This window comes from Diabrotica undecimpunctata, chromosome 9 (assembly GCF_040954645.1).
Source record: "Diabrotica undecimpunctata isolate CICGRU chromosome 9, icDiaUnde3, whole genome shotgun sequence".
NCBI lineage: Eukaryota > Metazoa > Arthropoda > Insecta > Coleoptera > Chrysomelidae > Diabrotica > Diabrotica undecimpunctata.
In genome coordinates this window covers 83,078,958-83,103,782 of record NC_092811.1, presented here as the reverse complement: position 1 = coordinate 83,103,782, position 24,825 = coordinate 83,078,958, and the positions used below count along the sequence as shown (strand labels likewise).

The following is a 24,825-nucleotide window of genomic DNA, read 5'->3' as shown; positions in this document are numbered from 1 at the left end:
GAGATGGTCGGTTTCTGAGATAATCCGCTCTTAAAAGCCAGTCACTAAGCTCTATTTAATATTCTTCTTTTTTCAGTTTTTTTCTTATTATTTGGTATTAGGAGTGAGTAATAAATCACCAACAAATTACCATTTCTTACACGTTATATGTGTAGTTTATGATAATAATTTTTTTAAGTCTAATATGCACTATACTTGCAAAACTATAATAGACTATATGAGAATAAGTATAAAAAAAATAATATGTAAATAGAATAATATATAATATAATGGCAATACTAAGAAATTATTAATTTGGAGTTTCCATCCCTTCCCTACTCCGTAATAATTATCGAATTACAACTCTGCCAAGCAGCTCGCCCAAAAACATTTTCTAAAGAATATAATTTGTCTTTTCGAGAAAATATTCAAGTTCGTGTCATATAAATGTGCCTCATCTATGTAAAAAATTATTTTACTTAATGTATACAGGGTGAGTCATGAGGAACTTTACATACTTCTACCATATGTAGAGTCCCTCAGGGAGCATATCATGTGGCCACTAAAAAATGTCAACTCCTCTTCTTTATTAATTAACAATTCATTTTACTGTAGTGTTTATACGGCTCATTAGATTTTTTTAATTTTTGCATGATACAGTACACTACTATCAAGCATTCGACTGGTATTTGCTAAACTAAAAAATTCCAGGACTGGCTTTGGAAAAATTAATTTAGGGATTCGTATTAAATATTACACCCTGTATAAATTTTTTTTAAAATGCAATAAGTGATTTTCAAACTACATAAATAGCCAATGAAAACGACATATGCGACAATGTTGTCGCACTTTTATTAAATTTTTAGTGAACGATCAAATCTTACCAAAAATAGAACAACCATAATGAAGTATCAAATTATAAGGTATTAATTTAAACAAATGTTATAAATTTCAAACATTTTAATTAAAATGAGTTCCTACAACATAATCTAATACATAGAAAATTAACATCTTTACTGTCACTTTGTATTATCTCTACGATAGAATCAATTGTTTTTCAATTTTAAATTTTTACTCATAAATCGTATTGGGGCATTACTTTCGATAAATAATAAATTAAATTGATTAAAAAGTCAAACCTCTTGTATGTGTTAGTTTTTGTTGATTATAAATGATTAAAATTTTATGTCAAATAATAATACATTGCATCAACAGTACTAAATAAAAATAAATCTAAAAAAGTTTAAAATGAAGGTTGGCGTTGACCGTTTGACGTTTCTTGATATTTTATACCCATTGTCATTATTGTCATTATCAATTGTTATTTATGTGTACAAGAATACATATTTCTTCTGTCATATCTACGTTAAGTACATTGTGTTAGTTTTGGTAGAGCTTTTGTTACTTTCGTTCAAAAATGCCACATCAGTTTTCGATCACAGAATATGCAGACATAATATTTGTTTATGGATTCTGTAATGGGAATGGTAGGGCTGCTAGTAGAGAATATCGCAGGAGATTTCCTAATCGTCGAACTCCCAGTCATCCAACATTTGGGTCAGTTTTTAATTATTTGCGAGAAAATGGCACTTTTCCTAGTGGAACAACAGAGCGACATGTAGATGAAGCGCAGGAAGATGACATTATGGACGCCGTTACTATGAACCCTACAATAAGCACTAGACAAGTAAGTCGAGAACTCAATGTTACTCAATCAAAAGTAAGTAGAGTCTTACAAAAAAATAATCTATACCCATATAACATTTAAATGGTTCAGCGACTACATGCTGGAGATGAGATCAATAGGTTGGAATTTTGTAGATGGATTAACAATAATCGACCAAAGCTACACAGGACACGTACCAGAGACGGGATAAATAATTCACGAAATTCACATGTGTGGGCAGAAGAAAATCCCCATGCTATTCGAGAACGTCGTTCTCAGTTAAGGTTTTCGGTTAACGTGTGGATTGGTGTCATAAATAACCAATTAGTAGGTCCTCACTTTTTTGATGGTCCTTTAACAGGACAGGTCTATTTGAACTTTCTACAAAATATTTTGCCGAATTTGCTTGCCAACGCGAACGTTGCTATCCGAGGGATGTATTTTCAGCATGATGGGGCACCCCCACACTTTTTACTGGCAGTGAGACAACATCTCAATAATGTTTATGGCAACAGGTGGATAGGAAGTGCAGGTCCTATTTCGTGGCCTTCAAGATCTCCTGATTTCAATCCCGTTGATTACCATATTTGGGGACGATTGAAGCAACTAGTTTACGCAGTGAATATTAATAACCGACAACAATTAATTGATAGAATTATACATTGTTGTAATACTATTGGAAACGATCCCCAGAGTATCCGTAATTCAATACGTCAATTAACAATTCGGCAACAAAAATGTGTACAGGCTGCAGGGTTCCATTTCGAAAATCTATTTTGAATTATTTTTATTTTGTTACCATTATTGTATCTTTTCCAGTTCTAATTTATGGGTTTATCATAACTATGTACATATTTTTAGTTTTTTTTTAAATTGTTCTTCGTTATTGTTAGTAGTTACTGTTTTTTGTTGTGCAGTGACTCAGTTTATCATTTCAATTAAAATGTTTGAAATTTATAACATTTGTTTAAATTAATTACCTTATAATTTGATACTTCATTATGGTTGTTCTATTTTTGGTAAGATTTTATCGTTCACTAAAAATTTAATAAAAGTGCGACAACATTGTCGCATATGTCGTTTTTATTGGCTATTTATGTAGTTTGAAAATCACTTATTGCATTTTAAAAAAAATTTATACAGGGTAAAATATTTAATACGAATCCCTAAATTAATTTTTCCAAAGCCAGTCCTGGAATTTTTTAGTTTAGCTAATACCAGTCGAATGCTTGATAGTAGTGTACTGTATCATGCAAAAATTAAAAAAATCAAATGAGCCGTATAAACACTACAGTAAAATGAAATAAATGGTCAATTACACAAATCACCCTGTTAATTAATAAAGAAGAGGAGTTGACATTTTTTAGTGGCCACATGATATGCTCCCTGAGGCACTCTACATATGGTAGAAGTATGTAAAGTTCCTCATGACTCACCCTGTATAAAGCAGATAATTAGTACCTTTTGTTTGAGACGGACATACCAAGAATCATATTTTGGAGATGGTTTCAAGCAATTGGACCTCACAAGGTAATCTACTCTCCCTTATGGCCCCTAGTCCATAGCACATCTTAAATAGTCAAGTACGGCTATGAATACCCATCAGGGCAAAAGTAAAAGTGACAAAAGCAGTTTGTGCAAAGCCAATGAAAATTAGCACATACAATATTAAAAGCATATACATGTCGGGAAAGGCACACAATACAAGCAAAGAAATAAATGCAGGCTAAAAATAAATATCTTGGATATAACTGAAACCACACAGCCAAATAGCGGAAAAGTCCAAGTACGAAATTATACTTTTAATTTTTAATACGTTATGATAATATAAATCAGGCAGCACCGAAGAATCTAAATATTTTTAAGTCTATGCTCCAATAGTTAATAAATCAGAATCAGATAATCAAAATCCCAAACCAAAAAGGATGGGGAACTTCCACGCAAAATTGAGCAAGGGAAGATGCGATGCTACTGTGAGGGGGCATAGACTGGGGACTTATCTCTAACACGTGGTTCAAACTCCTCTTAAGACTTGTTTGTACATACAAATCTCCCCAAGATCACCCAGTTAGAAATCATATTAACTATATTCTAGCATTAGCATCGTAGTGTAAAAACTTAAGCTGGTACAGACGTGGAGTTAAAACACAATACAATGTAGCACAAAAACTGAGAAAAGCTTAACTAAATACAGTATACAAAATACGAACCTATAATAGTTGAAGAAATCATACAGTATCCTTAAAGCTGATTCAAATTGCAATTTCGAATGCACAAAAAGATATAACCACAGATAACAAAAAAAAACATAAATCGTGAATTATTCAAGAGACATTAGATTAGGTAGAATAGCAAAACGGCAAAAATTTAAAAACACACAAATATCAAAGTATAAAAAATTCAGGCATTTTTTAGAGCAACAATTTGATATAGAAATAAAAAAGAAAAAAATAGCAAAGCAACTGGACCAGATAACATTTGTCCAGATTATTTGAAACTTATAAACGAAAAAAACTTAAAAGTCCTAGCCAAACTATTAACACCATATAGTATATAATACTGGATACATTTCTTAAGATTGGCTAAAACCTACATTTATCCCTATTTCTAAGAAACAAAATGCAAAAAGATGAGTTTAGATTGACCAGATTTAATGAATTAGGCATTAAACTTGTTTATAAAGAATTTTCAATCGAATCTGTAAAAAAATAAGAGCAAGATCTGAGTGAACTACACATGGATCTGCGAGAAGGATTGGGGACTAGAGAGGCTTTGTGTGCGCATCAGTGTTATTACAGAAGTGTAGAGACTAGTGCAAAGTTTATCTATGCTCGATCGATGAGAATCTTAATTCTGACCTAAAAATTAGAGTTCAGATTAAAATAACCAGAGCAAACTTCTAAAAAATGTGATAGATCGCTCGATATCCAAATAAGATATAATTTATGGGGTTGTAGCGTAGATGATAAAAAATGGCAGCTGGAATAAACTCGATGTATTTGAAATGGAGATATATCGACGAATATTGCGAAGACCTTGGGCTGCGCAAACCACCAACTTAAAAGTTTTCTATATATATATATATATATATATATATATATATATATATATATATATATATATATATATATATATATATATATATATATATATATTTAACTGTTAGTAGATGGTAAGATCATAGGCAAACGCTGACTAGAGCGAGTGCAGTGCTTCTGGTTTAAGAACATATCAGATCCGACCGTACTTAGACTCAAACGATATTGAACAAATTATTGCAGATCTTCGAGAGGAGAAGGCACTCGAAGAAGATTTAACTCTCAAGACCGAGATTTGCAAATTATAACATTAAGCCCTTTCAGTGCGTTAAAAGCTTATCGCTGACTAGTGCGGCAGTAATTTTTTTAAAACTAAACGCGATACTTGTTTAAACATTGTTTTTTGAACATATATTAAAACCGACTATAATAACTTTTCTTCCGAATTTTTGCAAGACGCGTAGGTGCGCTGTACGTAATTTTCGAAGAATTTCTTTTAAAAATGCGGAGGACTTGTGCGCTTTAATACAAATTTTTGTATTTAGTAAATTAAATACAATTTTTTGATCCAAACTAAAATTTTATTCATAAAAACATATTCATATAAGAATGTAGAATAAATGCATACAAAATTATAATTTTTGGGCAATGTATTTATATATCGATACATGATATTCTCTGAAACAGTTGCGTAAGCAGAGGCCAGGTTTATCGGGAAATTGTTGACGATGATAAATATCTTTATGTATATTATTTTTACTGCATGTCCGATATTTTTTTAAGAGTTTTACCATGTTCATTACGTAACTAAATTTTGCAAATGTGCAGTTTACACCCGAAGAAACTGCTGCTTCTTAATATTTTTCTAATAGCAACTTTTCAAGTATAGACAATCGAAACTGAACTAAACATTATAAATAACATTTATATCATCTACGAGCATTTTGCAAATATAGGAGCAAACCTAGCTGAAACAGATGTATGCCAGTTTTTTTGTACCAACGTAAAGTTTTGCGTGTCGGGTGATAATAAGAAGACATTTGGTCTTTAAGATCTACTCCGTCCATATACTTATTATATTGAAACGATTGGCAGTGGTTTAATTTTCTCATTCCTTCATCTATTTCTTACGGTTAAGGAAAACCTAACTACGTGAGTCACTGATCTACGACGCCACCATAAATAGCTTTGAAAACCGAACTAGGTGAGTCACTGAGCCGCAACGCCAGCTATAAATAAAAGTTACCTTTAACAAAATGCGGAAAAAGTTTTCTTTATCTCCTGGAAGTGTCGTCTTTAAATATTGGTTAGATCACCATATACACACGCATATACGCACATACGCATTTTAAAGTAATGGGAGGTCGCATGTGCGCTTTACGCAACGAAAGGGTTAAGGAGCCTCGTTTGAGACAACCTTATGCTTTGAATGCTAGACATCCACTTCGAAATTCGTAAAATTGCTTTCTACACATGTGAGGTCTATGAATACGGATTATTACCAGCAAAACATCGTATTCGAACATGTAATACATTTTGCACCATTTGTGGGTATAATGTAGGTCCTTATGTGTCTGTACATAAAGACTACTTGTATGCCGTTAGTATTGTATTAATAAAATGACCACACAACAGTCCAGACTTCGACGTTACACTGGATCAATGATTGTTTTCGATATGCTAAATAAAAGCATAACATTTTTATGCCTATTTTCATAATTTACTGCTTAGTGGTTATTAATAAAAGAACTGTTTAACGATAGAGTTACGTTTTAACCATGATGTGGTGCGTCAACTTTGTTCAAGTGACTGACTGAGTTAGGCACGACACTTTTAATATTTGTGTAAACTACATATCCGTTAGTTTATCGATTCTTTAATTTTTATAAGTGCTCATAGCTTCATACATAATCAGGGTTATAAGAGCCAGTGGTTATTCTCGTAAAAAGAAAACCCTTATAAATCAAATTATCAGTTGTATAGTACATATTGTTATATACTGGCCATATACGAAGAGTTTCTGTTGAAGAATATCTATTGAAGCAACTTGGAAAAAGTTTCGGAACAACATAGACAGAAGGTTTCTCTCTAAACGGAAAGAAGAAAAATTCTACTGATACGAAACATGAAGAATAATGAAAGAAGAAAACAACAATGACTATTTATAATTACAACTTACATCACAGAAAGTGTGATATTGAGGACTGCTTATAGAATAGAGATGGTGGTTATAGAATATATACCCATAGAACATCGATCATGATGATGACTTAGTACCATTTGATATGATATGTCTTAGTGTTTTATCTTATTACGAAATATTTTTGGTATCGACATGATCGATTATGCTAGTGAAATAAAAACTAGAGATGGACAGGTCTCCAATTTTCATAACAGTGTAAAAATGAGATATGTTTCTTCGTTGTCGTTGAGACAAATTTTTGTCTGCTTTTATCCGCATAAACTAGGACGACTTGTTAATCTGCGATGAAATGTAGCAATATTTTTTTTACCTAGTGCAGTCTACGAGTAAGACAATTAAGGTGTGGCAAAGAAACTATCTTCGAAATAGTAAGGCACCTGAAATATTTTAAATTTTATAATGCTTTTAACCTTTTCAGTGCGGCAGTCTCTGTACAGCTGACTAGTATAAATGTTATTTATTTATTTATATACGGGTATTACCCATTATTTTACAAAAATTTTAAAATATGTTTACAGGTAAATATTCATAGAAATACAACATAAAAATACAGTACATCATAGAAATACAACAAATAATGGAAATTCTAAAATCGAGAATAGGTCTTATCAGAGTTGTAATTTATTGTTGAGAAAATTTAAGTCATAATTATATTAATCAAATCGAAGAATGTTTCATTAAAGGCTAGATACCTCAAAAATGTTCGTTTTTGTGGATATAGCATTCATCATTCAGCCTTCATTTATCACGTCCACTGCTAGACATATGCCTGCCTTAAACTCCTCCATTCTTTACTATTTTGTGCTCTTTGTTAATAATTTTTGGTGATACGCACGATGTCGTCAGCCCAACGTATAGGTGGTCTTCCTCTACTACGTTTATCTGCTCTTGGCCTCCAATTTGTAATTTTGCTCGTTCATCGTGCATTCTCGCTACATGGTTTGCCCAGTACTCGTCCTTCTTCGCAGATCTTCGTTTCTTATTCGGTCACGCAACGTCACTCTCAGCATAGACCGTTCCATTCGTCTCTGTGCCACTCTCAATTTCGAAGCCGTAGTCCTATTTAGAGTCATAGTTTCCACCCCATAGGTCATGACTGGATATAGCAATAATAGCGTGGATTCCCGATCGAAGAGACATACTCCAAGATATTTTTAACAAGGGAACAATATAGAAAACGGACTGCATAGATTTTATTAAAATCTCTAATAAATTTTTTAATAAACCCAACAATCTCGGAGCTCTAGAAACCAATCATCAATATGGAAGGCAAACGACAGGTACGACTCGATATAAATTCCCAGATACTTAAAATCTTTTGATACAATAAATTCATTGATTTCACAATTGAAGTTCATATGTAATTCTTCAAAAACAAACATTTTAGGGGATAAATTATTAGTGCTCCATTCAAATTTATGAGTTATACTTCTTGTTATTTGATATACCAATCATATCAAGCGAGGTGTGAGACAGGGCGACACTCTCTCACCTAAATTATTTATAACGGTCCTCGAATACGCCTTAAAATGCTAAAGTGGGAAAATAGAGGAATAAAAATAGATGGAGAAATGCTCAATCATCTGCGTTTTGCCGACGACATAGTACTTATTACCGAAGATCTGGGTGAAGCACAACAAATGGTACAAGAATTAGAAAACGTATCTTCAACAATAGGTCTAAAAATGAACATCAGTAAGATCAAATTTATGACAAATTTAGTTCCCAGCGAACACCTAATCATCCAAAATCAAGTGGTAGAATTGACAGAAATGTACATATATCTTTGTCATGAAATCAGAATGGGCAAGGACAACCAGACCTGCGAATTTCAACGACGAATAACACTTGCTTGGGCGGCGTATGGTTCACTAAGAGACATCTTTAAGAGCAACATCCCGATAGCTATTAAACGGAAGACATTTGACCAATGCGTTCTTCCTGTTATGACATACGGAGCAGAAACTCTCACGCTCACAAAAACAACAGCACTAAAAATGCGAGTGGCACAAAGGCGCATGGAAAGATCAATTCTCGACGTGACAAAAAAAGACAAAATAAGGAATCAAGACTTAAGGAAAAGAACAGGTATCAGTGATGTCGTCGAACGTATAGCCAAGCTGAAATGGAATTGGGCAGATCACATAGCGAGACTGAAAGACACAACATGGACAAGAAAATTAATTGACTGGCGCCCAAGAGAAGACAAACGCAGCAGAGGACGACCACCAACACGCTGGATGGACGACATTGGACGAATATTCAAGAAATGGCAACAAGAAGCACAGAACCGTGAAGAGTGGCGAAAAATGGGAGAGACCTATGTCCAGCAGTGGACAGAAGAGGTTGCATGATGATGATGATGACTGCTTGTTATCTGTCTTCGCTATCTTCAGATCTATAATCAATATTATTGGTTTACATCTCAATATCGTTTTCTTCCAAACAACTCAACCTCATTAGCCTCTTAAATCAGTTGTAGCACTTCGGCTTCATCCAATCGCTTATTTTTCTAACGAATAAATATGATCATACCAAACAACACTAGAAAACAAGTTGTTAGCACTCAATAATTAATGATTTTCCATAAAACTTTTATAAAAGTGCTTCGTATTAGTACCGCGGAACTTAAATACTTGTAATAAGTATGCAGCACCGAAAAGGCTAAAGTACATTATTTCATTATTTTTTAGGTCTATGTACTTTCAAATTTAATTTCATAGTATTTCAGTATATAGTTCAAAATGGTATATGTTATGTCTACTGATGTATTTTAATGAACCACAAAAGCAGTTACCGTTAGGAAATATGTTATATCTTGAGATATTTTGTTTACATATTTCAAAATAGTTTAGATTTGAGTTTTCTAAAACTTTCTTGACATAATCATAAAATAAAGATGACGAGGGAATATATTAAGGAATTCTCAAAAGGAATGTGTTAATTGCAAAAGAAATAATTTCATATAAATATTGTTAAATTTTAAACCTTCGACATAATTCCTTAATACAATTAAAAATAACTTTTAAAATCAGCATAAAAAGTTTCTTTTTTAGAAAATACGTTTTTTTTTTAGAAAATACGTCTTTATAAAACCTATTGAATAAAATTTAAGGAATCAATAAGATATGTAATACATGTAGATTTGGTTCAGTTACAATATCTACCAGTTATCTTTCATTAATAATCCAGTCGTCAGAGACGAAAATGACACTCAATCTCTAAAAATCATACGAACAAGCTGAATTTTGCTTAGAATGTCAATTTTGGGATACCAAAAAAGATGCAAAAAAAGCTTGTTACTTGACCGCCGGGCTTCCCCCTAACCTAAAACCTCTCTCGTAGGGGAGGAACGCATTTTAATTTTTATTGATAGCACACTTTGATCAAAAGATATCGAATTTTTACCGTCGAGTTGATACAAATTTTGTTTAAAAAATTGATTTCGCGCGTGTAACTGACATTCAAAATCGCCGGTTGCTTCAAGCGTTGTCTCTGAGAGAACTCTTCATTCAACACAAAAGTGCTGCTAGACATTTTTGTTCAAAATCATCTCAGCTACATTTCTTATTTGAGACATTTTTTTCTACGGCGTACAGACTCTTGGTAAATCGATTCTCATCAAAATTTAGCTTTTCATCTAGTTCCTAGAGATCACATATCTGATGACTGGACTATAAATAGTACTAAATACACAGTTTTATTGATTTGATTGATATGTATAAATTCGTTAATAAAAACAAACATTTAAAAATAAATAATTTTAAATGGTAGCGTGACAAATATATAAAAATTTTTGTTTAGATCCTAAACCTATATTGCTATTACGACATAAATTGACTAATTCGTGTTCTGAACATTCATTTCTTTTATATTGATAAATACAATTGTCAACAGAAAACACAAACAGAATAAATATGGGCAAGCATTTTAGAGACATAAAGAAAAAATCACTTTTGTCTTACAAAATGGCATATATAAAAAAAACAGTACATAGTTACCTCAAAATTCAAATTCCCAAGTCAAAACAAGTGGGACGTGATAAGCACGTGCTCCGCTTATATCGTCTCTCATATTGGTCTATCGCTCATTAAACATTATGGGTAAAAACTAGCCGTAATTACAAGTCCAATATTTTGATGTAAAAATAAAGGAAATGTTAAAAACCTTAAAACCGAAATCCAATTTGGCTGAACTTATCCAACTGACACAGTTACAAAACAGTTCGGCCCAGAGCTGATCTTAGGAATGCCAAAAAGCATTGCCCGCGTCCGGCGAAGGGACTGGATCCAAAAATAACATAGCTATCTGGCAAAGGATATCCGGTCAAGCAAATAGCAAGATGTCTATTGGATGAATATGCGCTAAGGTCTGCTAGCAGCTAAGAAATGGACTAAATCGCAGGCGGCATTCCTAACGAGACATGGTTCTTCTAGTATACGTTCTGCATTAAGAAAACAAGAGATGACCTGAAGATCCTCCATGGATGGTATGACTTTTAGCGATACGGTTCGGATCGTCACAAAGATCAGTAAGGGAAAATAAATGTTAGAACGTACATTACAAGGCAACGGGGGCTGACTTAAGCCGCTCAGAATTTCTAGATGAAAGTAAGTGGCACATCGACACACCTGAAGTTACGTTCGCAGAGAACTTGTACCGGGTGATCACTGGAGAAGAGAAGGCGTTGTTTTTAGTTGGTAGGCGAATCGGCTGGCGTTTTGCCTAAAAAGAGATCTTTGTTACTCAATCCGAATCCAACACACGCCGAGTCATGCCTTGATGCTATCGGGGATATGGCTCTCTATAGTCTTTTGGAAGATTTTCACTCCACCTGATAGATGAGCTTTGTGGCGTTCGGGTAAAAAAAATTGCAACTACCGTCAAAAAATAAGGATACTCTTTTTCGAACTAATTATCGACTATACTGTCCAAATTAGAAGACGACTTAGTCATCGTATGAGACAATGCATCACATCTTTCAAAGAGGATGGAAAAAATCAACTACCATTTCGCGATCCAAAGATATACATTTTAAGAAAACAATGTTAAAAGTACAACTTATCTCAATCCTCAACCAATAAAAAGGGAATACATAAAAATTGTTAAATATAAAATAGCAAACGCCAAAAACAAGCCTAATGAATCTAAAATTATGTAGCAGACAAAATAACACTTTCAAATAAACAACTCAAGAGGCACTAATATTACTCCAGCTATGTATCATAAATCTGTATAAATGCTGGACAAAAAATCGAGTCTTCAATGTACAAGTTGGACAATATAATAAATAGTAACATATAATCAATTTTAATATATTCAGACGCAGAAAGCACCACGTTAAGTTCACACTCAAGGTAATCGATAAGATATTTTTTCATATATTATGAAAGTTCTGTTAGTTAATAGAAATTTAACTTTTTTTCCTTCGATAAAACACTTGGTATATCGGTATTGTATTTACTTATAAATATAAAGTTACTTTTGATTTTCATGTTCACGCAATGATGTTTACATTTGGGAATTTGAATTTTGAGTGAACTTTTTAAATACAAAATTAAGTTAGAATTTGTTTTCAGAATTTGTCATTTTCAGAATAGTACCATTAATCTCATGTTTTTCGGGCAGTTCTCAATACACCACCAAAAAAACGATCTGCGAAAACGTGCGAAGATTTCCGAACTATCAGCTTTATGAGTCATGCACTTAAGATTTTTCTTAAAATCATACAGGCCAGAATTTACAAGAAATGCGAAGAAAATGTCGGTGAAATGCAATTTGGATTCCGCAATTCCATGGGTACTCGTGAAGCACTTTTCACCTTACAAGTCTTACTTCAGAGATGCCGCGATGTCAGTTGTGATGTCTATATTTGTTTTATTGACTGCGCCAAGGCATTTGACCGTTGTCAGCACCAGAAGATGGTCGCCGCCCTACAAAGAGTAGGATTTTGCTGAGAAGGACATTCGGATCATCATGAATTTATATTGAACCAGCATGTTCAAGTCAAGGTCGAAGACCAGCTGACCGACCAAGTGGAGATCATGCGAGGAGTAAGGCAAGGCTGTGGTGCTCTAGCCGACTCTTTTCAATATATATTCTGAGGAAACTTTTACTGAAGCCCCTCACAAACCTAGAGATGGGAATCCGAGTAAACGGTGAATACATCAATAATATCCGCTACGCCGATGACACTGTGTTACTAGCAACCAGCCTAAATGATCTAAAAGCCTTACTATCCCGGGGTAGCGAAGAATATAATACTAATACTAGAACGTCTCAACAAGACTACTGGGATTATAAAAAGCATCAAGAAGAGAAAATTGGAGTACTTCGAACATAATGAGAGATCCCAAATATAGATTGCTACAAAATATTACGCAAGGGAAAATAGCAGGCAAACGCAGTCCATAGCGAAGAAACACTTCATGGTTGAAATAACTTGCGAGATTGATATGGTATTGATACAAGAATGCTATTGAATAAAATTAATATAGCTATGATAGTAAACAATGTTCTGAAAGGAAATGGTACATCAAGAAGAAAGGACTATTGTTACAATTATAAAACAGAAAGAAGAATATGAGAAGATGCTACAAAATATGTAAAACTAAGAAAGCACAAGGAACCCAACAAATAGAACAGAGTCAAAAGCTGTATACTCCACTTTACACCCTATAAGAATAATTCAGAGTATGCCTACAGGCGATAGGATGAACGAGCGTCATCTCTTAGAAAAAAACTACAATTAGGCTGGTAAGTTTCAAAGGAAATCAATAAATTTAGATATTTATATAGGCATATCTGTATTAACTGACTCTCTCATCATATTAATGTTAACGTTGCCAGTAGAGGGTGTTGAATTATTTTTTCATGAAAAATTTAAAAATAATATCTGAAAATGATACCCTTTACTACATTTTCCTCCTTTCGCCCTATAAATAATTTTGCTTTCTCTCGTATAATGTGTATAAACTTCGAAATAATTTTCCTGCTACTCGACTAAAAAAATTAATAAAATCAAATAGTAAATTTAAGAATAAAATTTGTTGTATTCTTTTTATACACCTGAGAGTTATTGCTGTATTTTTTGTGTGATTTTTTACACGCGATAACGGGCATGTGCGTGTGCAGAATCAATAACATCTTTAAATTATTCACTTTCTATTTATTTCAGTCTTAAAACTGTCTTTTATTGCGTTTCAAATACAAATATTCATTCTCGACGAGAAGAATGTTTCTAACAATTTATTAATGAAAATACAAACCTAATTTTGTAGTACAAATAATTTCTAATAATTTGTGGAGAATATTAATAATAATATTCACCACAAATAATTTCTACAAACTTAACCCCTTTAACGGTAAATCCGAAGTAAGTTTCTCCGTACTCGGGTTTACTGGTAAATCGAGGATTATCCTACATCGGCAAAAACGAGACCGACTCAGGTCGTCAGGCCCGAGTTGAATTCAAAAAAATTTATAGAAAATCATCGTGTGAATCAGAGCAGTAGTTAGAAAACGGGACGGTTCCACTCAAAAAAGAGACACTACCTACTAGGAAATGTAGAATTTGCTGCCCTAAGAAAGACGAGTCTAGAAAATCGCTTACAGTAAAGAACTACAACTGTAGCGAGTGACTCATGTTTTAATGGTTTTTTTATATGACAGTAAAATTTGACGTTTACCCTTTAGAAAAAATAATTTTTGTTGTTGGAACACCGACAAAAGAAAATTTAATTATTATTTAATAAATAAATTATTGGATTATTGCAGAATCTGTCTAATCTCTTAAACATTGACAAAAACCTTCTTCTGACTGTTCAAAGAATATACGTTCAGATAGAAGAAATCTAATTTTACATGAAATACATATCAATAATTTGACTGGTCTTTTTTTAAACTGTTCAAATGTTTTGCAAAATACTTAGGTACAAGGAATGTAACGTTATCAGCGTGTGTGATTAAACTTAAAGTTATCTGCAATGTTTTAGTTTATATCTTTCTCTAACGGTAGATAATGTCTGAGATCAACAATGTCGTCGCAAATTAAGGCGATGTAACTGACAACAACGCAATTGTTCGGCTAGCTTTTATTGTCTGTTATCAGTAAGTCGGTTTCATAAGCGCGCTGACACTGGTTTCATACAGCAGAAAACATAATTTATTGTAGTATTATTAGATGAAGGGGCTTTTACATTTACTTTTTGTAAATTGTGAGTAATTTAGTTTAATTCAATTTGGTGACAAATAACAAATATGACTAGTAGTAATAGTGAACCTTATATCAAAAAGAAACGTCACAATTAATACCCGTAGAAAAAACTGTGATCGGAAATGTGTTTGAAGAACTTCGAGCCAGAGAACAAAAATATGAATGTAAGCGATGTAGTTACATTATGTAGTATTTTGACAAAAGTTTCCGAAGCTAGTGTGTACAGAGTAATTAAAACAGCCGACGAAACAAATGATATTACTTTGAAGGTTGAGATAAGAGGAAGGAAACAAATAAAATTGGATAATATAATTAAACAGGCCATTTTATTTCAAAAATAAATTAGCAACAAAAAAAAAATTCTTCTCTTCAATCTAATGAAAATATTCCAAAAATATCAAGAAGTGTTTTGTTACGTATTTTACATAAAATGAACTTTAGGTATTTTAAAGAGAAACGGGAATAGTACCCTTATTGGAAAAGAAAAAATCATTTTATGGCGCAGAAAGTATCTGAAACAAATAGCAGAATTTCGAAGAGATGGAAAAAAACATTATACAGATGAAACATGGTTAAATGAAGGACATACTGTGACAACAATTTGGCAAAATTGAATGTAAAAAAAAAACGAGAAGCTTTATTAGATGGTTTGTTGACATGTTTAAAAGCCCCATCTGAAAAGAAAAACGCCTTATTATTAGCCATATTGGTAGCGACTCAGTATTTGCTGAAGGTGGTTTAAATGCATTTGTTTCTAAAAAGACTGAAGAATACCATGAGGAAATGGATGCAGATCAGTATGAAAAATGGTTTTCAGATATTCTGTTAGAAATTGAACCAGTATCTGTTATTGTTATGGATAACGCTCCATATCACTGCCGGCGTGTAGAACAGTTACCAACCACTAAATGGAGGAAAACAAGATTGCAAATTAGGTTACTAAAAAAAATCTTAAATTCAATGAACCAATTTTGAAAATCCAGTTACTAAACTTAGTACGGTGTCATAAAGATAAATATAATAAATATGTAGTAGATGAAATGGCGTGAAAACGAGTTATAATTGTAGTTCGATTGCCGCAATACCATTGTGAGTTAAACCCAATAAAACTTAATGGGCTCAAATAAAAAATGAAGTTGAAAGGACAATGTTACTTTCAAATTAGTTGATGTAAAAAATATGCTTAATAATGCCATCAGCAATGTGATCTCAAAGTCGTGGATAAAATGGAACAGCATGTAATGAAAGAAGAGCAGAATATGTGGAATCTTGATAACTCCATTGCAATTACTTTGAAACCAGTAGTTGTGGATCTAGGCGAAGATGCTCCTAATGAATCTGAAGATGACATAGATAACTCAGATTAGATATATACATACTAACATTATATATATATATATATATATATATATATATATATATATATATATATATATATATATATATATATAATGCTAGTTTTTATTTGAGCCTATTTAAAGTTACTAGACGAACCAGTTTTTTAATTCCATGTCATTAAATCTCATTTGAGAATAGGGTTTAAATTTAATCCTTGAATCAGAACAGATAAAGGGTTTCTCCCAAAAAATATATTTAACAAGGATTAATTTCTTCACCTAAGACAACTATAAAATAAGAAAATAATTTTAATGACTATTAATTCTTTATAAAATCCTGATTATTTTTTTAATAATAACCGCACGCCTATGACTTACTTTCAACTCTACTCACAAAGGTCTACGTTGAAAATATGAGTCACTCGCTACAATGGACTACTTAAGCTCTAACGTCACAATGGGCTAGGCTTAGGAAACCTTTCCAAACATTTAATTCCTGTGTGTCACATAAAGTTAGAAATATTGGTTTTTTTAAATGTTTGAAGAGTAAATAAGGACTTTTGGCAATGAAAATTCATGCTGTGCGATTGGTATTATTTGTTGTTTATGAATTTGTGAGGAAAGAATATCAAAGTATCAAGATATTTACTCTTAATGTTCATGTTTTAAGGGTATGTTGTCATTGTTTGATTAAAACTTTAATGACTTTTTTCTATATTTCAAGGTATTTAGTTGTTGTTTTTATCAGGGTTATTTCAAAATTCATCCAAAAATCATTGAATTTATTTACGAAGTTAAAAAATACTTATATTGTTTTATTCTTTTTAGGGGCCAGTGATTTTATCCTGTAAAATACTAAAGATATTCGTTTTCTCGTAGTTTAAGTAGTCTTAAATTTACAAAATAAAACCGAATTTTTTAATATTGCTCCAAAACGGTTGAATTTTTGTTATGAAAACTTTAGCATGCCATAGCCAATAAAACCGAATTAGCGAAAAATGTTTTTCCCGATTTTTCTAGATTTTAAACGAGTCCCCAAACCTTCCCTCCCTCCAAATTTTCTGGAGTGTAATACTGGATTAAAAACGGGACGTCAATAGAATGAAATAACTATTTAACAACTTTTTTGTCTTTTGGTATTTGTTTGTAAAATCATTTTTTTTTAGAAGACAGCCACTTTTTTAACTGTCAAGCTAAAATAATACAATTATACAGATATCAAGTTTATTATTCGAGTAGGTAAATTGTTGCTATGTTCTCTATCTTGATAGTGATTTAATTGTTCATGTGATGTTGTGTTTGAATTAATTAAATTGAAAATGAACAATTACAGTTTTTCTGAAATGGCAGAATAACAATCTAAATTTTAATTTAACAATAAACCGAATTTTAGAAGCTGTTAATGCATTTCGACAGATATTTGATTTTTCAAAAGCTGTACGAGCTGTAGCACTCTAGTGACCGGGGTTCGAATCTTCACCAGGAAGAATTTTTTTGGTTTTTTTTAAATCCCTTATGTTTTTATCTTTTCTTTAAATCTTATAAATGAAGTTAAAATAAAATAAGTAACCAGTGTATATCTTCCAGATCTAATTTATATTTAACAGAGTCTATAATATATATTTTCTTTAAGTTCGTCATAACTTGTATTCCCCACAAACAAATTTTCATAAATATCGTAAGTCGTTTCGTTTCCGATATATAGATAGTGTAAGCTCGTCGTGGCACACCCTGTAATATATATATATATATATATATATATATATATATATATATATATATATATATATATATATATATATATATATATCCATAATATACAAAAAATATCTCGATACATTTATGGCACGCATAAGCGCTTATATATTACCGTCAAAGGGGTTAAAATTGTTGGAGTTGTTAAAAATCTTTAATCAAATTTATACTTTTAATATTCTTATTCCAGAATAAACAATTTAGTTTTTCTTTTACTGGTAGTAATGAAAGATATGTTTATTTATTTAGTTTGGCAGTCACATTTCTTATTAATTATAAATATGATATTATATAAGATGAGTTATCACAAGAATGCTAAATATTTCACTGCTAGCACAATAGAATTAAAAAAAAAAGAAATTATTGACCGATTCCCATTTCTGATACAAATGTATGACGTTATTTTTCACATAGTTTCGGCAATGAATGGACAGTGAATCTTTACTTTTGCATCATTAATACCTGAATAGGTAAAACAGATTTTAAATCGAGCATCACGGTCTGCCACATGTAAAAATAAAGACAAAAAGTTACCGTATGCTTTTATGCACAAGATATGTTGTTTTCTTATGATAATGGTGATATGATATAAGATACTTAAAAGAAACCCATTAGTTGTATTTTGAGAATGACTTACGAGGTGGAAATCGAAACGTCAAATATAAAGTATATTTAATTATTAGTCTTATGCTGAACAAGAAAAAGACCCAAATAATGGTAATAGACTGCAATGCGTCCGACATCAAACACATTTCTTATTTCGAAGTGATCAATAGGTTTAACTATCTCAGATCCCTAAATACCCTAAAAAGAAGGGTGTGAAGAAGAAATCAAACACATAGTGGCAATAGCACAGACTACAACTATAAAATTAACTCCTGAGACACTCAGCAATATCCTAAAAAAATTAAAATTATTAAACACATTAATCTTTTCTATTGCCACATATACACGATTCCAACTGTATTCCACATGTTTAATCATATACACTCATGGGCAACATGCTAGTATGTGTGTTGTATTTCGGTATGAAAATATTTAAGAGAGCAAATAATGAAGATGCAAAGAGGAGACATATATTGAAAACAAATTTATCTGATTGTCCAGGTATCAAAGAAACATCGATAAATGCTAGACCGGACAATATCTGAGTTTACTATATTGTACAGTACAATAATGGGGTACAGACTAACTACCACATGTTTCTGATAACTCTGGAACTAATTCGCAAATAAAACAAGTCAAGTACTGATTCCTAAATTTTTGTCACCAAACACCTATTAGTCCAAACGGCATTCGAACACATATAATGATAGATAAAGTATGAGTTTGATTTGATGTTACATTGTGAAAGTCCGTTCGCTCAGCTTGGGAATATTTTGACAGTTCATTGTCGGAAACATACAACCCAAAAATTCTTACCTCTCGATATTATTAGATTAAATAAACTTATTGTCCCAGACTGCTTTCATCGAAAAAAAGAATAATAATCATGAATAATGGGAGTGTAATTTTATTTTGTTAATTAACTGCATGTGAATATTTCTTTGGTTTAAATATTGGCTATGAGCACGTATGCTTTGGTTGTATAGTAATTTCCAGCCACTGACAGTTGGATAAAAGTCAACCAACATAGCAAAAAATATTTACTAAATCTACTATACAATTAAGACTTTTAAATATTTTCTTCCTATATTTTATTAATTATATATCATTTTAATATACTCGGTTAAAATAACTCATCTTATATATAACACAGACGTTCATAAATATTATCTTAGCCACATAAATAAGATTCTTTAAACATATAAAGTATAACAACAAAAGAGACATGTTATACGCTTTTAGTCACTCTATAGAGAAATTCTTAGTGCTAAAATAGTACACAGGGGATATCTTTACAATCTTACAACAATAAAATTTCCAATAAACAAATATAACACAATAAAACTTATTCTTTTAAAGAAACTATTTTGTATTGCGTTCGTTATACATAAATGCTTGAACAATGATGTAATAAAGTAACTATATACTTCCACAAATGATCATTAGTAAGAACACCAACATAAACGCCCAAATTACAATAAGCGATGAACCATGAGAAAGAGTGGAAAACATATGTTATTTGGGCTGCAATATTAAGGATACTTGGGATTACAGCTACGAAATAAAAACTCGTATTGAAAAAGCCAGAAGCTCTTTCAACGGCCTTAGGAAGATGCAACGTATCTTTAAGGATCAATATACGCATAAGAATTCTTAGATGTTACGTCTTTAGGGTCTATGGAGTAGAAAGTTGGAGCCTTACAGAAGATGCCATAAAACGATTAGAGGTATTTAAAATGTTGTGCTACCGACGTATGTTAAGGGTCTCATATATACACCACACAAGTAATATAACTATTCTCTAGAGGCCAATAAAAGACAAAGAAATTGAAGACACAAGTGCATAAAGGATCTATGTAACATTTTTAAAAAAAATCAGTTTTTAGGCTCAGTAGGTCTGTTTTAACCCCTAAATTTGCTTCGTAAGATTTATTTGGCTTAAAAACGTTTAGCATCGATTTATTTAGGGGATAAAGGATCTATGTACCAAGCAATATTTTATTACAAAAGTGCATAAAAGATCCATGTGCTCAATATTGTACATAGATCTTTTATGTCTGACCAAACGGATTGCTGTTGTCATGTCATGTTACATAGATCCCTAAAGTTAGGTTATGTTGTTCTTTACATCTAAAATCGTACTGTGTACTTTTATAGTGAAAATAGTGAAATAAGTTGCGAAAATGTCAGCAAGAAGTAGACTTTTACTTAATCTGGGACAAAAACAGTATGAAGGTATGTTGAATTAATAATAAATCTTGTTTTTTACTAAAATATGCTTCTTAATATTAATTTGAGGTTAAGAGTTTACCGGAACGGTAACAAAATACCTGCATAAAACTTGTTTTGAGCAATGTTTTTATTATTTAAACATTGTAGAACAACTTGATCAGATAAAAAGAGATTAAGTATAACTTTATTGTCGTAGATATTGCCGAAACTTTACCTGAACAAGATAAAACTCCACCAAGAATCGAGAATATCCTGCATGAAAAGCAGATATCTTCACCGGAGTTGCAAGATACATTTAACGGTAAATATTCATTCTAAAATTAAATTGTTTAAAGGTTTTGGTCTACAGATAAAAATTATAAAGTAACCTACCTACCCTATATGTTTAAACAAAATTTTAAATTGTAGATTCTATATCTGAAGATGAAGTAATTTCTCCACAATATACTTCAGACGACTACAATCCGGATAGTACTGATTCGAGCGAAAGTTTTGAAGATTCTCATTGTGAGGATGAAAGTCATCCCGTATCAGTACCACATGTCACAGCAGAAGATTCAGTTTTACTTATAACTCAACATGAAAATACTGAAAATCTATTGGACAGGAAGGAAAGTCTTTTAATATCTAGACATAATGTTAAGAGAAAGGTATTCAATTTGCCAGAAAAAAAATCAAGAATAAGGAAACGCCGTCCTGAAACATGGAAGAAGAATAAGACTGCCTTAGCGAGACAGAGAGGTGAGACATACATGTCATTAAAAAGTAAAAAAGAGATGCCAAGCAAAAGTCCCGAATTAGGATCTTTATGCAAAAAAGAAAATTGCGAAAAGAAATGTGATGAGCAATTTAACAAGTTTGATAGGGAAACAATATTTCGTTTTACGCATTAGATCAAAATGCAAAAAACTCATTACTTTTTAAATCTGTTTCGATTATGCCAGTTAATCGCCATAGAAAAAACATTAGTAAAAATAAATCATATACATTTGGTTACACAATAACGTGTCAGACACGTATCAAAACTGTCTGTAAGACTGCCTTTATCTCCCTTTACCAAATATCAAATAAAAAGGGGCAACTCATTCAGAATCAATTAAAATCAGGGACTACAGCTCCTTCACCAGATCAAAGGGGGCATCATAATTCTAGACCAAATAAAATAGAAAAAGATGTGGTTGATGCTGTAAAAGGACACATTCTTTCTTTTCCTGCAGAACAGTCACACTATTCGCGAAACAAAAATGCCAATAAAATGTATTTGTCTCCCTTGTTAAATATAACAAAACTGCATGAATTGTATCAAGAATATGTTCAAGAAACTAAGATGGACAAACGGTTTTTGGTTTCAAAAAGTTTTTATACGCACATTTTTTCATCAGAATTTAATTTGTCTTTTGGCCAGCCCAAAAGTGATACATGCAGTATGTGCGATGCCAATTTAGGGGATGAGATCCACAAAGAAAAATTTAAATTTGCTTTTGAGCAACAAAAAGTCGATGGAGAACGGGCACATAATAATAAAGAAATATGCTATTTAACCATGGACCTTCAACAGACCATGCCTTTACCACGCCTTACTACTTCTAAGGCATTTTATTTGAGGCAGATGTGGTCCTATAATTTTGGAATCCACTCAATAACGCCAAAGCCTACTTTTTTAATTGGACCGAAGATGTAGCAACGAAGGGCAGTCTTGAAGTTGGCAGTAGCTTGCACACATTTGTGCAACTTTTAATAAGCAGAAAGAAAGAAATAAACCATCTTCTCATATGGTCTGACTCGTGTGCAGGGCAGAACAAAAATTTTAACCTAATATGCCTATATCAGTACTTAATTTTAAAGGGATACGTGAAGATAATAGACCATAAATTTCCAGAAGTAGGGCATTCCTTTTTAGATTCTGATAGATATTTTGGAATAATTGAAAAGAAATTACGAAAAGTTGAGACCATATATGCCGCAGATCAATATAGAGATATTATAAGAGAATCAAGTAAAAAAGGTTCTGTTATTATACATATGACCGACCATTTTAAAAATATAGCAGACATAGAAAATAAATTACACTTATTAAATAGAAAAAAGAATTGCTGTGGAGATAAAATAAATTTTAGAGATGATATCAAATGGATACGTGTGGATAGCTACGGTGAATATTACTACAAAAACTCCTTAGACCCAAACACGCCGTTCTTAAAAGTGGATATAATAAAAAATGTAAGGGCGAATTCAGGAGAAGGTTTTGTATTAGAAGTTATACCAAACAAAACGAATACTCTGTCCGTTGAAAAAATTAATAATTTAAAATAACAACTTTGTTTTATAGAGGAAACTTATAGACATTTTTATACTCGTCTATGGGAAAATAAAGAAGGCGCAGAAATCGAAAATGAAATAAATAAAAAAATAAAAAAAAGAAGAACGAATTAGAAATAACATTTGGTTTTACATCGTTTTATTGTTTCTTGTATCCTTTATGCATTTTGAATTAAAAATGTTTGCCTAAGTTACTTAGGGAATAAAGGATTTATGTACATTTATAATTAAATATTTTTCTTTAGTTGTGAATTATTATTGTTAAATTATCATTATTAAAAAGTGTACTTTAAGGTCTAAGTTTCTTCAAAATTGTATCATTCTAGGCTTATTAATAAAAAAGTTCTAATTAAAAAACTTTGAATTCATTTTACTTGAAAAGTTGTTTATGTTACATAGATACTTTATGCACTTGTGTCTTCAATTATTAACCCGTAAAGAACAGAAAATTGGCTTACTTCGGCCACATCGTGCGTAATACTAAATACCGACTTTTACAGTTGATTCTACAAGGCAAGATTGAGAGTCAGAGAGGCTCTGGACGTAGACGTATATCCTGGCTGGCCAATCTTAGGTAGTGGACTGGTCTAACGTCAACTGATTTATTTCGAGCTGCTGTGAATAGAATAAGATGGGTCAATGTGGTCGCCAACATCTTTAGAAGATAGGCACATTTAGAAAAAGATACATCCACTAAAAGTTTTTAACTATCAATGTTGTAAAATAAATGTGGAACGCAGCGACATTACGTTTTTTTTACATTTTTTAAACAATATATTACGATTGAAATTCAAAAGGAAAATTTGATAAAGGTCGCATCCACCAAAAACCCACATTAGAAGAAATGACAGCTGCTGCAAATACAAAGAAGCATCAAAAGCTTATTTTACACTGATTTTCTTTATTGAAAATATATTTTCTTTGTGTAAAGATGGTTTGCCTGTGCTGTCCGTGCAAATAACATTTGAATAAATTTTATAGGTAGATATGAAGTTACTTTATCTCATTACTGAGTCACGTTACATAATCCACACATGTATTCTACATGCCTTCTGTGTCTAGTCATATATGATTCTAAAAAATATTCAACAAATAACTGTGTTCATCACTGGGGTCTACAAAATAGTTTTCTTACAATAAATACGCACATGTTAAATCCCAACATACAGGACGTTACACATGATATGTCAACAAATAAACCACCATCGATCTTTGATACAAAAATGATTAAATGGTGGAGGCCGTCTTTATGCTGATGTGTATCAATAAAGATGACAGTTCTAGATCTTCACTGTAAGCGTTTTTCAGCCACACGCTTCGGTATCCTGTCCTCAAGCAGGTAACCTAAAACAGACAATTGCTTTAGTAAATAAAGTAAATTTTAAAACTCAAACATTCAAAATATTTATATCAAACGACTCAATTACAAATCCATGTGGGAAACCACAATTAACAAGATCTCATTATCTTTTTCA

The 24,825-nt window shown here is 31.9% G+C and overlaps 1 protein-coding gene across 3 annotated transcripts in view; it reads right to left on the bottom strand.

Annotated features, from left to right (window-relative positions):
- The window catches only part of LOC140450190 (1-phosphatidylinositol 4,5-bisphosphate phosphodiesterase gamma-1-like), a 196,276-nt gene that overhangs the window by 18,137 nt on the left and 153,314 nt on the right, over positions 1-24,825 (bottom strand). For 2 of the 3 annotated variants that reach the window (XM_072543651.1, XM_072543649.1), the window contains exon 15: positions 18,287-24,694. In XM_072543651.1, the coding sequence (XP_072399752.1) occupies positions 24,578-24,694 (117 nt within the window). In that variant the 3' untranslated portion in view covers positions 18,287-24,577. Of the gene's footprint in view, positions 1-18,286; positions 24,695-24,825 lie in introns of those variants that run through there. The other variant, XR_011951982.1, reaches the window with a different exon arrangement.